At 40.2% G+C, this 11,959-nt stretch overlaps 1 protein-coding gene across 1 annotated transcript; it reads right to left on the bottom strand.

Moving 5' to 3' along the window:
- Nucleotides 1-576: 576 nt before the first annotated feature.
- On the bottom strand, nt 577-11,708 carry lrrc61 (leucine rich repeat containing 61). The gene is made up of 9 exons (XM_061916926.1): nt 11,462-11,708; nt 7,756-7,851; nt 7,543-7,689; nt 3,356-3,416; nt 3,182-3,267; nt 3,052-3,117; nt 1,947-2,015; nt 1,749-1,874; nt 577-1,101 (listed from the first exon to the last, which is right to left on the bottom strand). Exons 1-9 carry the CDS (start codon nt 11,487-11,489, stop codon nt 995-997), a joined length of 786 nt encoding a protein of 261 aa, XP_061772910.1. The 5' UTR covers nt 11,490-11,708; the 3' UTR covers nt 577-994.
- Between the last annotated feature and the right edge of the window lie 251 nt (nt 11,709-11,959).

Below are 11,959 nucleotides of genomic sequence, written 5' to 3'. Positions count from 1 at the left end.
GATGTTTCCCGCATCTACTTTGTTTTAGCGATCAAAAAGGTTTCAGTTGTTTTTATCCTTCTTTGTGGGCACATTGTTGATTGTCATGTTCAAAAGTACTTTGTGGACGCCGTGTTTGCTCCGCAGTAAGTCTTTACTGTCGTCCAGCATTCTGTTTTTGTTTACTTTGAAGCCAGATCAGTTTTAGTTTTCTTCCGCATAGCCTTCCCGAAGCTTCAATGCCTTTTCTCAGGGCCACTCACCTTTTGTTTATTTTTGGTTTAAGCATTAGACACCTTTTTACCTTTACAATGCCTCCCGCTGTTTCCGACATCTACAAAGCTATTAGCTACCGGCTGCCACCTACTGATATGGAAGAGTATTACACAGTTACTTTGCCGAGCTCTAGGCAGAACCGACACTCAACAACAACATATAATTGGCAGACTATTATTACTGGTTTGGAAAAAATATTTTTAATAAATCACCCAAATAGGTGAAACTAAATCATCTCCCATGGCACACCAGACTGTATCTCACAGTGGTTGAAAAACACTGTTATGGTATGTAACACTATTATAAAACGCTGCACACATATTATTTGCATATGCAATAAACTTTATGGTATAAAACAAGTATAAACAGCTCAACATTCATTCATATCCTCAGGGAAAAAAAAACTTAATTTTACATAGAAAGCGTACAGCAATGGGATGCTCCCATAATGATCCAGCAGAATGGAAAAGCTCTTAGTTATTTTAAATATTTAGACATTTCTAGCAGCGTATACTGAACTGTATGCTTCTGCAAAAAATGCAGGCTACGATGGCACAATATGAACGGTGTGCAAGGAAAGACATCTCACATCCATTCTGAGGCTTGCTTGTATCCTACAGAATTAGAACAATGCCATAAAGAGCATGTATTTCTAGCTTGGCTTTACTCAGCCATCTATAAAATAAAGAACCTACACATACAGTGTTTAGGTTATTTTCAATAACCGGTCGTTGCACATTCAGATGGCATATTGCTTTGGCTGCTTCTTGAGGCTCATGGACCTCTCGGTCTGGGTGATGACGTGAGTAGCTCTGTTGTTTAGGAGTCTGCATTCATGAAGAACATCTACAGGAGAGATACATTGCATCAAGACACGCTGCTCACGCCAGGGGTGCCCACACTTTTTCTGCAGGCCAGCTATTTTTCAATTGACCAAGTGGAGGGCATCTCCCTCATTCATGTATATCATTTATATTGATTTATTATCTATGCGTGGACAGCACCTTTTAGCTCATATTTCCCAAATTGTGTACACTACTGAATTGGGGTCTTATGGCCACTTATGTGGACACTTATACTGCCATCTAGTGGTGTCAGAAGAGTATGACATACAATTTGGGGAAAAAAAGTGTAAAAATAAGAATTAGCATGTCAATTAAGTACACGTTTGTGTACTTATGGACTAAGTACATCATATCAAAACATTATTCTTAGTTTTTATTCTAATTAGGGTCCAATAAGCTCAAATAGCAAGGAAAAATAAAAAATAGAGCATGTAAACAAACAGCTTGGGCCTTAAGGGGTTAATTATGTGCATGAATTTGCTAAGAAGTGAGTGAATCCATCACTTGATGGATTATTTTCAGTCTTTGTTAGGTAAGTCACATGTCAACTGTCCTTTGGGACTTCCCATCAAAAAGAACAGGAAGAGTTATGGAACAGTAGTGACAACAGTACACAGAATTATAAAATCAAAAACCAAAAACTCTTACCATTAAACTGCTTGTAGGATTCTTCTATAATGGCATTGTTCGACCTTTTTATTTCCCAATAAGTATCCTCCACCCATGGCTTGCAGTCGTGATGTTCAACAAGTTGCCCGTTCTTGTACTGACCAGCTTGAAAAAAAAAAAAAATCGGCTTTAACAGACAACGTGACCTGCTGTTGGTTTACTGGGTGAGAGTCGTACCTTTAATAGTGTCGTCGATGTCTTTGCATAGCTGGTATAGGTCACTTCCCCGTCCAACCACTCTCTCCCCTTGCATTTAAAAGTAAAAACATGTCAAATTTAAAAGAGCCGCCGCAACACAAAAAGTACAAGTGACGTGCTGTCAGGCAAGGCAAGTGAGGCACTGCCTCACCTGCCACCATGTGGCTTAACCATGAAATGTTCCAAAACGAAGTAATAAAATAAGTTTTAATATTTCTCTTTTGGTTCATGCTTTCTATGTGATTTTGGTGTGGTTCCTGTATATTTTGATAATTTTCATGGTCAAAATCGCTGAAATTCCATGTTCCCTGATGAAAACAATGGTCAAACAAAGGTCATGAGGCAGCAAGTACCTCTGCCTCAAGGTAGGGGGCGATACATTGTCAACTTGCAGTTCAATGTCTCACCAATACTCTGACTCGCCACACTGAGAGAAGTGGGGGCGCTCAAGCTATCAGACACAGGTCTCTCCAGCGGAAGCCAGCATTTTTTTCTTTTCTTTCTTTCTTTTTTTAACTGTATTTATAACAAAAATGGTATTTTTATTAGAGTAAGCCAGTGTTTGTGGGTGTATTTTGTCAGATGCAAAAATATTTTTTTATTTCTTAGAATGAAATTGAATTAAATGAATCTTTCTGCCAATATCGAGGATTATATACTGTATCCAAGATGAAATACTTCTCTAAACTGGATTTTAAGACAAAATGAATGCGATCATACAAAGTACGTTTTCATGGAGGATAGCTATTGCTGCTTCAGATACAAACACAGAAAGGTAATATACACTCACAATACTTGATTTATTTTGTTAAAAGCAAATGGGACCAAAAAGTATTTAATAACAACTTTATCAAATACTTTTTGGACCCATTTATCATATCATAATATAATTATAAAGTTTTTATGAAAGCGAATAACTCCCTTTTTTTCCTATTACTCAAATGTGCAACCTAAATCAACAATGACTAGAGCTGCACATATGAATTTAAGTAAAAAAAGAAAAAAAAGTATGTATGCCTCACCTGGTGTTTAGTTCACCGCACGTCACTGATAAGTACAGGTAGTGTATATAAAAAGAGCTTACCGTCTAGCACCTTGATGTTGGGGAACATCTCAAGGACTATGGCCCTGTACGATACGTTCCTGCACACTAAATCAGAATATCATTTGAGTTGCCGTGATAATTTGACATTTTCTCACTCATTTGAATTTACCTGGATTAGAATAATTATACGTGTTGTCGTTGAGGCGGATACTTTCGAGCTTTCTTAGAGACTGAAGGCAGAGAAGGCTCTCGATACTGTCGAAGAACAAGATCGGAGTTATTTTACATGATCAAAGTAGAGCGTAAAAAAAGGTGTAGTGTAATCACGACCCCGATGTCATACCTGGAGATGATATTACCCGCCAGGTTTAAACTCTGTAGATTTTCACAACTGTGCAGCGGCTCTGGGGACACAACATGACCGGTCGTCAGATTACAGTGGAAACTCTAAAAAAGGTTGAACGTAATCTGAACCAGGACCGTGGTTTGGATTTTAAAACATATTTTCTCATTATTAATAATAACTAGAGATGTCCGATAATGGTTTTTTTGCTGATATCCGATAGTCCGATATTGTCCAACTCTTAATTACCGATTGCGATATCAACAGATACCGATATATGTGGTCATGGAATGAACACATTATTATATCTAATTTTGTTGTGATGCCCCGCTGGATGCATTAAACAATGTAACAAAGTTTTCCAAAATAAATCAACTCAAGTTATGGAAAAAATGTGCCAACATGGCACTGCCATATTTATTATTGAAGTCACAAGGGCCTTATTTTTTTTTTAACATGCCTCAAAACAGCAGCTTGGAATTTGATAATCCTAACACCCACTACAACTATGGGAAATACTATACTTTGACTTTCACAAAGTGCATTATTATATTTTATTTTTTTAAAACATGCCTCAAAACAACAGCTACCAAAACAATGTAGGCACACAGCTTCAGTCCAGAGTATACTAGAGTAATAAAGTAAACAATAACATAGTCCTCCTTTAGTGCAAGACTGCCTGGCATACTGTATAACAGGAAATTAAAAAACTGGGCTCAATCTGCTCCGCTCTAACGTGTTTGTATGAGTAACACAAATGTTCTGCAAGCTGGTGGTAAGTGCTTGAAGTGGCCCAGCAGTCAGCCAGAGCTTCTGAAATGCTGCGTTGAGACAGGGCAGCTCCGTTCACTGCAAGCTGCAAAGTGTGCGCCATGCAGGGCAGACTATCCACACCAAACTCCACCGTAGCTTTTGCCATACTGCGTGCGTTGTCCCTGACCACACCGTGGGCTTTCGCCCTGTAATGTTTTTTTGTTGTATATTTGGTTTTTCTCCGCGGAGTCTATAAGCGACAACTGTGTGGTACTACTTTTTTCAGTGTTTTTTTTTTTCATCCATTGTCCACTTGTATTCATTGTGTATCTCCTTATGACTCTTGAAGAGGTGGAAGATCAACTTGCTCGTATTAAAGGAAGAAGTCTTGGTTCCTCCTCGCATAACCAACTTTTTGCAGTCATTGCAATTTGCCAGTTTTTTATCCGTCAGACAAACTTTAAAATAATCCCAAACCATAGACATGGTGTCGTTAGTCAGTCACCGAGCGAGCTGGCTTGTTAGCCACGGCTACAGCACCAGCAACAAAACACTCTTGTTGTTGTTGTGCCCCACTCGCGGCGGTTTGATAAGGTCATTAAGCGTCGCCAGTAAACCTCTCATGCTGCAGTCAACTCCTGAGTTGTGTGTGAGAAATAGGAGAGGGGAGACGCAACTGCTCTGTACTTCCCCCTACGTCCTTGTTTTACCGGATATGTACTACTCCGTACAGCGGCGTTTTCAAAAGTCATTAATTTTACTTTTTGAAACAGATACCGATAATATCCGATATTACATCGGCCTGACATCTCTAATAAAAACTGAGACTTAATTACCTAAATTCCAGAGTGTACAAGTTATGTTTTAAGTAAGGTTGTCAAAACCAACAAGTTCACTGATGTTCACAAAAAATAATCGCATTAATCATATATTTACGCAGATTATTCAAACAATTTATTTTGACTGCACATGATCCTTTAGCTTAACTGCGAATGTTTACCAAAAACGCGACACGAGTTGTCTAACGCAGTGTTTTTCAACCTTTTCTGAGCCAAGGCACATTTTATTCATTGAAAAAAATACTGAGGCACACCACCAGCAGAAATAATTGAAAAATAAAACTCAGTAGCTGATTTTGACAATAAAAAGTAGGGTTTTTTTTGCAATTGTTGGATATGAATTGAAACCATAACCAAGCATGCTTCACTATGGCTCTTGTCTCAAAGTAGGTGTACAGTCACGACCTGTCACATCATGCTGTGACTTATTTTGAGTCTTTTTTTTTACATTTTCCTGAGTTGTGTTGTAGTTCTTTTCAATGGATTTTCCTGTTGTGTTGGTATTTTCCTGTAGCAGTTTCATGTCTTGCTTGAACGCTATTCCCCGCACCTGCTTTGTTTTGGCAATCAAGGCTATTTGAGTTGTGCAGACGCTATCCTTCTTTGTGGGCGCATTGTTGATTGTTATGTCATGTACGGATTTACTTTATGGACGCCGTCTACTCCACGCGCTGTAAGTCTTTGCTGTCATCCAGCATTCTGTTTTTGTTTACTTTGCAGTGAGTTAGGTTTTAACTTTGTTTTGCATAGCCATCCCTAAGCTTCAATGCCATTTCTTAGCGGCACTCGCCATTTGTTTATTTTTGGTTTAAGTGTTAGATAGCTTTTTACCTGCACGCTGCCTCCCGCATATTGTAATCACGACAAACCTTGTTCCAGACATCTACAAAGCAATTAGCTACCTGCTGCCACCTACTGATATTGAAGAGTATTACACGGTTACTCTGCTGAGCTCTAGACAGCACAGACACTAAACAACGGCACATTATTTGCAGATTATAATTACTGGTTTGCAAAAAATATTTTTAACCCAATTTGGTGAAATTACATAATCTCCCACAGCACACCAGACTATCTGGCACAGTGGTTGAAAAACACTGGTGTAACGGTCAGTTATCAGGTCAGTGTATAAGTCAGTGCAAAGATGAGTGACGAGACATCACCTGGTGTGCTCACTGGCAAATTTCACTACAGAATATCGTATTTTGGCGCTCCGGATTATAGGGCGCATTACGGGAGTCATACATATATATATATATATATATATATATATATATATATATTCATATATTTATTTATTTTTTTCCTAAATGTAAGACTTCCTTGTGGTCTACATAACATGTAATGGTGGTTCTTTGGTCAAAATATTGCACAGATGTTTTTTTTACAGATCTTCCTCAAGTCGCTTTCTGACAGTCGCTTCAGGATGCGCCGTTTTGTGGGTGGGTCTTATTTACGTGGCTCACCTTCGACAGTGTCTTCTCCCCGTCATCTTTGTTGTAGCGGTGTAGCGTGCAAGGACGGGAGTGGAAGAAGTGTCAAAAGATGGCCCTAACTCTTTTAATGACATTCAAACTTTACTTCAATCAATAACCAAGCAGCATCTCGTCATCCGTGGATCACTTGTGAAACAACAAGGCCGGAAATGGGTCCAGTGACAAAAAGTCTGATAATAACTAAAGTTCCTTGGGTAATAATGTATGCTCACTACACCGGTATATTTTAGTGCTTTCATGGCGAGTTTACTGACAGACATAAGTAAGAACTTTACACTACTTTATATTAGAAATGACAATAACGGAGGATAAATGTCCCATAACAAGAAGAGAAAAAGAAGAAGCTTATCGACTACGTCGTCATCACGGACTACAAAGGCGGATGTGTACAAATTTTCAGGACTTATGCAGATCCCAAATACAGATCAGCAGGTACCAGAAGGTAAGAAAAGTTGCTTTTGCATAATATTGGGAAACAAAACGTCAGATAATATGTCTAACCTTATACACACACCATAATAATACTCTATGTTGAAGCACAGTACAATCCATCCGGCGGTGCGGCTTCATAGCTTACCAAATACCAAAGTTGTACTAAAACATTTTTGATAATTTTTTGGACGCCGTGTGTAATGTTCTATATTTTCAATGGAACATATAAAATGTTGGTGTTGTTTACTTTAGTCATATTGCAGTGTACACGTATCTCTTGTGTGTGACTGCTATTATATTGAAGACTACACTATTTCTTATATTTGACTGCCATCTACTGTTCACACTTATCATTACACCATGTACCAAATAAAATAGCTTCAAGGTCGGCAAGTACAACCAGAATTACTCCGTACTTAAGGCGCACCGGCTTATAAGACTTATAAGATTTTAAATGCGCCTTATAGTCCGGCGAATAGGGTAATCTTTTGATGCTGGCTGAACTGAACTCCTATGAGATAAAACATCTCACAATATCTGCGAAAGTCTCACTCTACATACGAGGTCACACATGTCGGCGGTTTTTGCAACAGTCGTCACAGCCTTTGCGGTTCCATTGCACGCACAAAAACTCAAGCTGAAACCTTAATTACTCCTTAATACTTACCTAAATTGGAAATCCTGTTGGCGGACAAATTGAGGACAGAAAGCAGCCGTAGGGCCGACAGAGGAGCTAAATTGACAATATTATTCCCAGAGAGGTCCAGTCTCTCCAAACTCATACACTCGCCTATACATCCGAGATCGTGTATTCCTGTGGAGACACGCATCAACTGGTTAACAACGAGAAAACATGAGAATAACTCCAGTCTGACCTTACCCAGACCCCTAAATTTGAGAAACAGAATGGACTCCAAATCGAACTCCCCCGAGTGCGACTTGAGCAGTCCGGCGGTTATCTTGTCAACCTCTGCATCTGAGAGAAGCAAATGTTGTACTGTATGAGACTGCAGCAAGGCAACACACACACACACACGCACACACACACAGACGCACACAGCCACATGATCTGTGAGTCAGCACTGCAGGAAGAGAACGCTCCAAGCATGGAGTGTCCACTGAAATGCATAAGAAAACGAGTGGATAATTCATGCAATCATCCCGAAATACCACATTTGTGCCCATTGAGTGGGCAGGATTATATCATTGGGCAGAAAAGTTAGTTATTGCGGGTTCACTGACTGTGATGTGTTAAGACGGGGGTGTCAAACCTGTTTTCATTGAGGGCCACATCGCAGTTGTTTGTCTGCCCTCAGAGGGTCACTTGTAAGTATATGGTTTTAAAAAACTATAGGATTCGGCTCATGACATAGCATTTAATTATTCGCTTTTTTTTACGTTTGCTTAAAAAATCAAAATACATTTTAGTGTAAAAAAAAACAATTTTATCGTAACATTTGCAGTGGGTTTTTTTTACGGAATATTACTAAAAAGAAATATGGGTTGAATTAGAGTCTAAAAAGTGACTTTTGCTGGAATAATTGTGCGGAAGTTGTAAATGGAATGGAAATGGGTTATACTTGTATAACTCAAAGCGCTTGGACACTATTTCCACATTCACCCATTCACACACACACATTCACACACTGATGGCGGGAGCTGCCATGCAAGGCGCTAACCAGGACCAATCAGGAGCAAGGGTGAAGTGTCTTGCTCAAGGTCACAACAGACGTGACTAGGATGGTAAAAGGCGGGCATTGAACCAGGAACCCTCAGGTTGCTGCACAGCCACTCTCCCAACTGCTGTACCACTCTTTTACAGTAAAATTTACAGTTGGTGATTTTATAGTGTATTACTGTAAATACAAGCAGTATCAAAGTTGTCGTTTTTTTATTTAAAAAAAACAACAAAAAACTGGCAGGTCAGTTGCCAAAATTTTACCATAAAGTCTATTGTGATTTTTACAGTGCACAATTTGATAACTTGCTTTGAAATCATAAGTCAAGCTGATATTCAAGTGCTTCTTTTTATTTTTTTTAAATATAATATTTTGTTGGAATATTAGATATTACATTTTAAAATATATGTATATAGAGATAAGCATGCAGTTCATGTAGCTTTTGAATGTCAAAATGAAAACAACAAATATTTAGTAAGAAAATATTCTTTATTATTACCATTTCTATATTATTACCATTTTGCGGGCCATATAAAAATATGTGGCGGGCCACATCTGGCCCCTGGGCCTTGAGTTTGACACCTGTGTGTTAAGCGAACGTGTAATGAAGTTCATATTAGGAATAGCCTCCTTTAAGGCAGAATTTCTCTAACTATGCACACATGCTGCAGTTGAATACTCACCAACCACCATTATAATCACAACCACTGAACATCCATCCATCCATTTCTACCGCTTATTCCCTTTGGGGTTGCGGGGGGCGCTGGTGCCTATCTCAGCTACAATCGAGCGGAAGGTGGTGTACACCCTAGAAAAGTCGCTACCTCATCGCAGAGCCAAACTTCCAGATTTTCCCGAAATTCTCTAGTACCATTTACTACTTCCAAATTTCTTGCCCGATTCAAACAATTCTAACACCAAACAATTAATCTCATTCAGGACATCCATTCATTTCTAGCGCTACCGGGGATGCTGGAGCCTATCTCAGCGAAGTTCCCATTGAAACGAATGGGACATTCTTCAAAGTTCCACAACTTTTACATGTTTCATCTGATTCCAACTGTTCCAAATTCAAAATATTCAGCCTTTTCAGGAATTGTGTGCTCTACTTCAACACTTCTAAAAATATCCCGGATTTCCCATAATTCCTTTTTTCTTTTTTGCATTTTCCCCATTTCATAATGAATTGGCCATTTTTCAAACTTCCACACTTCCCACATTCCACCATTCTGAAAATTCAAACTACCCTTTTTTCAAGTTAAATTTTTTTTCCAGATATTCCCTAATAATAATAATAATGAATTTGTAACGCACTTTACATTTGGGGACGGCGTGCTGCAGTGGGAGAGTGGCCGTGCGCAACCCGAGGGTCCCTGGTTCAAATCCCACCTAGTACCAAACTCGTTACGTCCGTTGTGTCCTGTGCAAGACATTTCACCCTTGCTCCTGATGGGTGCTGGTTGGCGCCATGCATGGCAGCTCCCTCCATCAGTGTGTGAATGGGTAAATGTGGAAGTAGTGTCAAAGCGCTTTGAGTACCTTGAAGGTAGAAAAGCGCTATACAAGTACAACCCATTTATCATTTATCATTTATTTGTTAAAATTTCAAAGTATAAAAATAAAAAGATATAATATATAATAAAAAATCTAAATAGAAACGGTAGGCCACGGGGAAGACCCACGACATGTTAAATGATAAAAAAATGGGTTGTACTTGTATAGCGCTTTTCTACCTTCAAGGTACTCAAAGCGCTTTGACACTACTTCCACATTTACCCATTCACACACACATTCACACACTGATGGAGGGAGCTGCCATGCAAGGCGCTAACCAGCACCCATCAGGAGCAAGGGTGAAGTCAATCAATCAATCAATCAATCAATGTTTATTTATATAGCCCCAAATCACAAATGTCCAAAAGGACTGCACAAAACACTACGTCTACGACATCCTCGGAAGAACCCACATAAGAGCAAGGAAAACTCACACCCAGTGGGACGCCAGTGACAATGATGACTATGAGAACCTTGGAGAGGACCATCATATGTGGGCAACCCCCCCTAAGGGCACAATGGACGTGACGAGGTTGGTACTATGTGGGGATTGAACCAGGGACCCTCGGGTTGCGCACGGCCACTCTTCCACTGCGTCACGCCGTCCCGTTGGGAAGACTATGTCCCGTTGGGAACACTATGTCCCCCGGCTGGCCTGGGAACATCCCGGGATCCCCCGGGAAGAGCTGGACTAAGTGGCCGGGGAGAGGAAAGTCTGGGCTTCCCTGCTTAGGTTGCTGCCCCCGTTACCCAACCTCGGATATACGGAAGAAGATAGATGGATGGATGGAAAATAGAAATTAAATCATGGCACACACTAGACAAAACAGAAATCATAATACCATTTACTACTTCAACATTTCTTGCCCAATTTAGACAATTCTAACACCAACCAATTCAGCTCATTCGGGACATCCATCCATTTCTTTCTACCGCTTTCCCTGTCGGGGTTGCGGGGGATGCTTGAGCCTATCTCAGGACATTCATGCCCATAATAATTCTCCCCCAAAAATCCCGCTTTTCCCAAACTTTAAATTCCAATTGAAACATGTTTGAATATTAATGTTTATCGAACAAACCGTTGGGCAGAGTTGAATGACAAGCGGTCATTAAATGTTAGCATACGGCGTCATGGCGACATAACAGCTGCGTGCTTCGGAGAGTCTGACTCACCCGGACTAAAGTGGGAGGGTTATTTAATAATAATAAAAAATGATGGTAATTGCTTCTCTGGCGGAAATGTTATGTAACAAAGGCAGCATTAGGAGCCTCGGCTGCTACTATTACTGCTAGCCAGGAAGGCTAGCACGCCGCTAGCATGGCGGGCATCAACAAACCAGGCGGCCAACTTACCTTCTTCTTTGTCTCGCTTTGTGTCCATTCTGCTTCACACTCTTGTGTAATGGGAGAGGAAACGTCAAGTGTAAAGTGTGGGTCATTTAGAAGGGACGCGTGGAATTGGCGTGTGTCATGCTGTGGAGTTAAAAAGATTGAAGTGCCGCCGCCGGGGCTGTGACGGACCTTCGTGCTGGTGCTGGCCGCTGTGAGAGCAGCTTAACCCGGCTTAGAGTCGCTGCAGCTGGCGGGGTGGGGGTGGAGGGTGTCGCTGCTATATGAGGACAAAGTGGAAGGATGTCTGAAAAATGTTGTGTGCAACAGGTTCAATGTCAGACACTAAAGCAATGGAATATCATTTATTTATTTGCCATCACGAATGATTACATTGTTAAGCTACAAAACCCAAAACAAGTGAAGTTGACATGTTGTGTAAATTCATCCATTTTAAAGTTAAAGTACCAATGTTGTGCCGTGCCCGGGAATCACCAAAAATGAATGCCGGGCGCGGCACCG

This window comes from Nerophis ophidion, linkage group LG12 (genome assembly GCF_033978795.1).
Source record: "Nerophis ophidion isolate RoL-2023_Sa linkage group LG12, RoL_Noph_v1.0, whole genome shotgun sequence".
Classification (NCBI taxonomy): Eukaryota; Metazoa; Chordata; class Actinopteri; order Syngnathiformes; family Syngnathidae; genus Nerophis; species Nerophis ophidion.
The sequence above is the reverse complement of the archived record's forward strand: the minus strand, read 5'-3'. Positions and strand labels throughout refer to the sequence as shown.

Coding starts and splice junctions, on each gene's coding strand:
- lrrc61 (XM_061916926.1), bottom strand. CDS start 11,489: ATGGACACAAAGCGAGACAAAGAAGAAG. Junction 7,690..7,755: donor TCTCAAATTTAGGGGTCTGG/GTAAGGTCAGAC, acceptor GTGTCTCCACAG/GAATACACGATCTCGGATGT. Junction 1,102..1,748: donor ATCCTACAAGCAGTTTAATG/GTAAGAGTTTTT, acceptor TCTCTCCTGTAG/ATGTTCTTCATGAATGCAGA.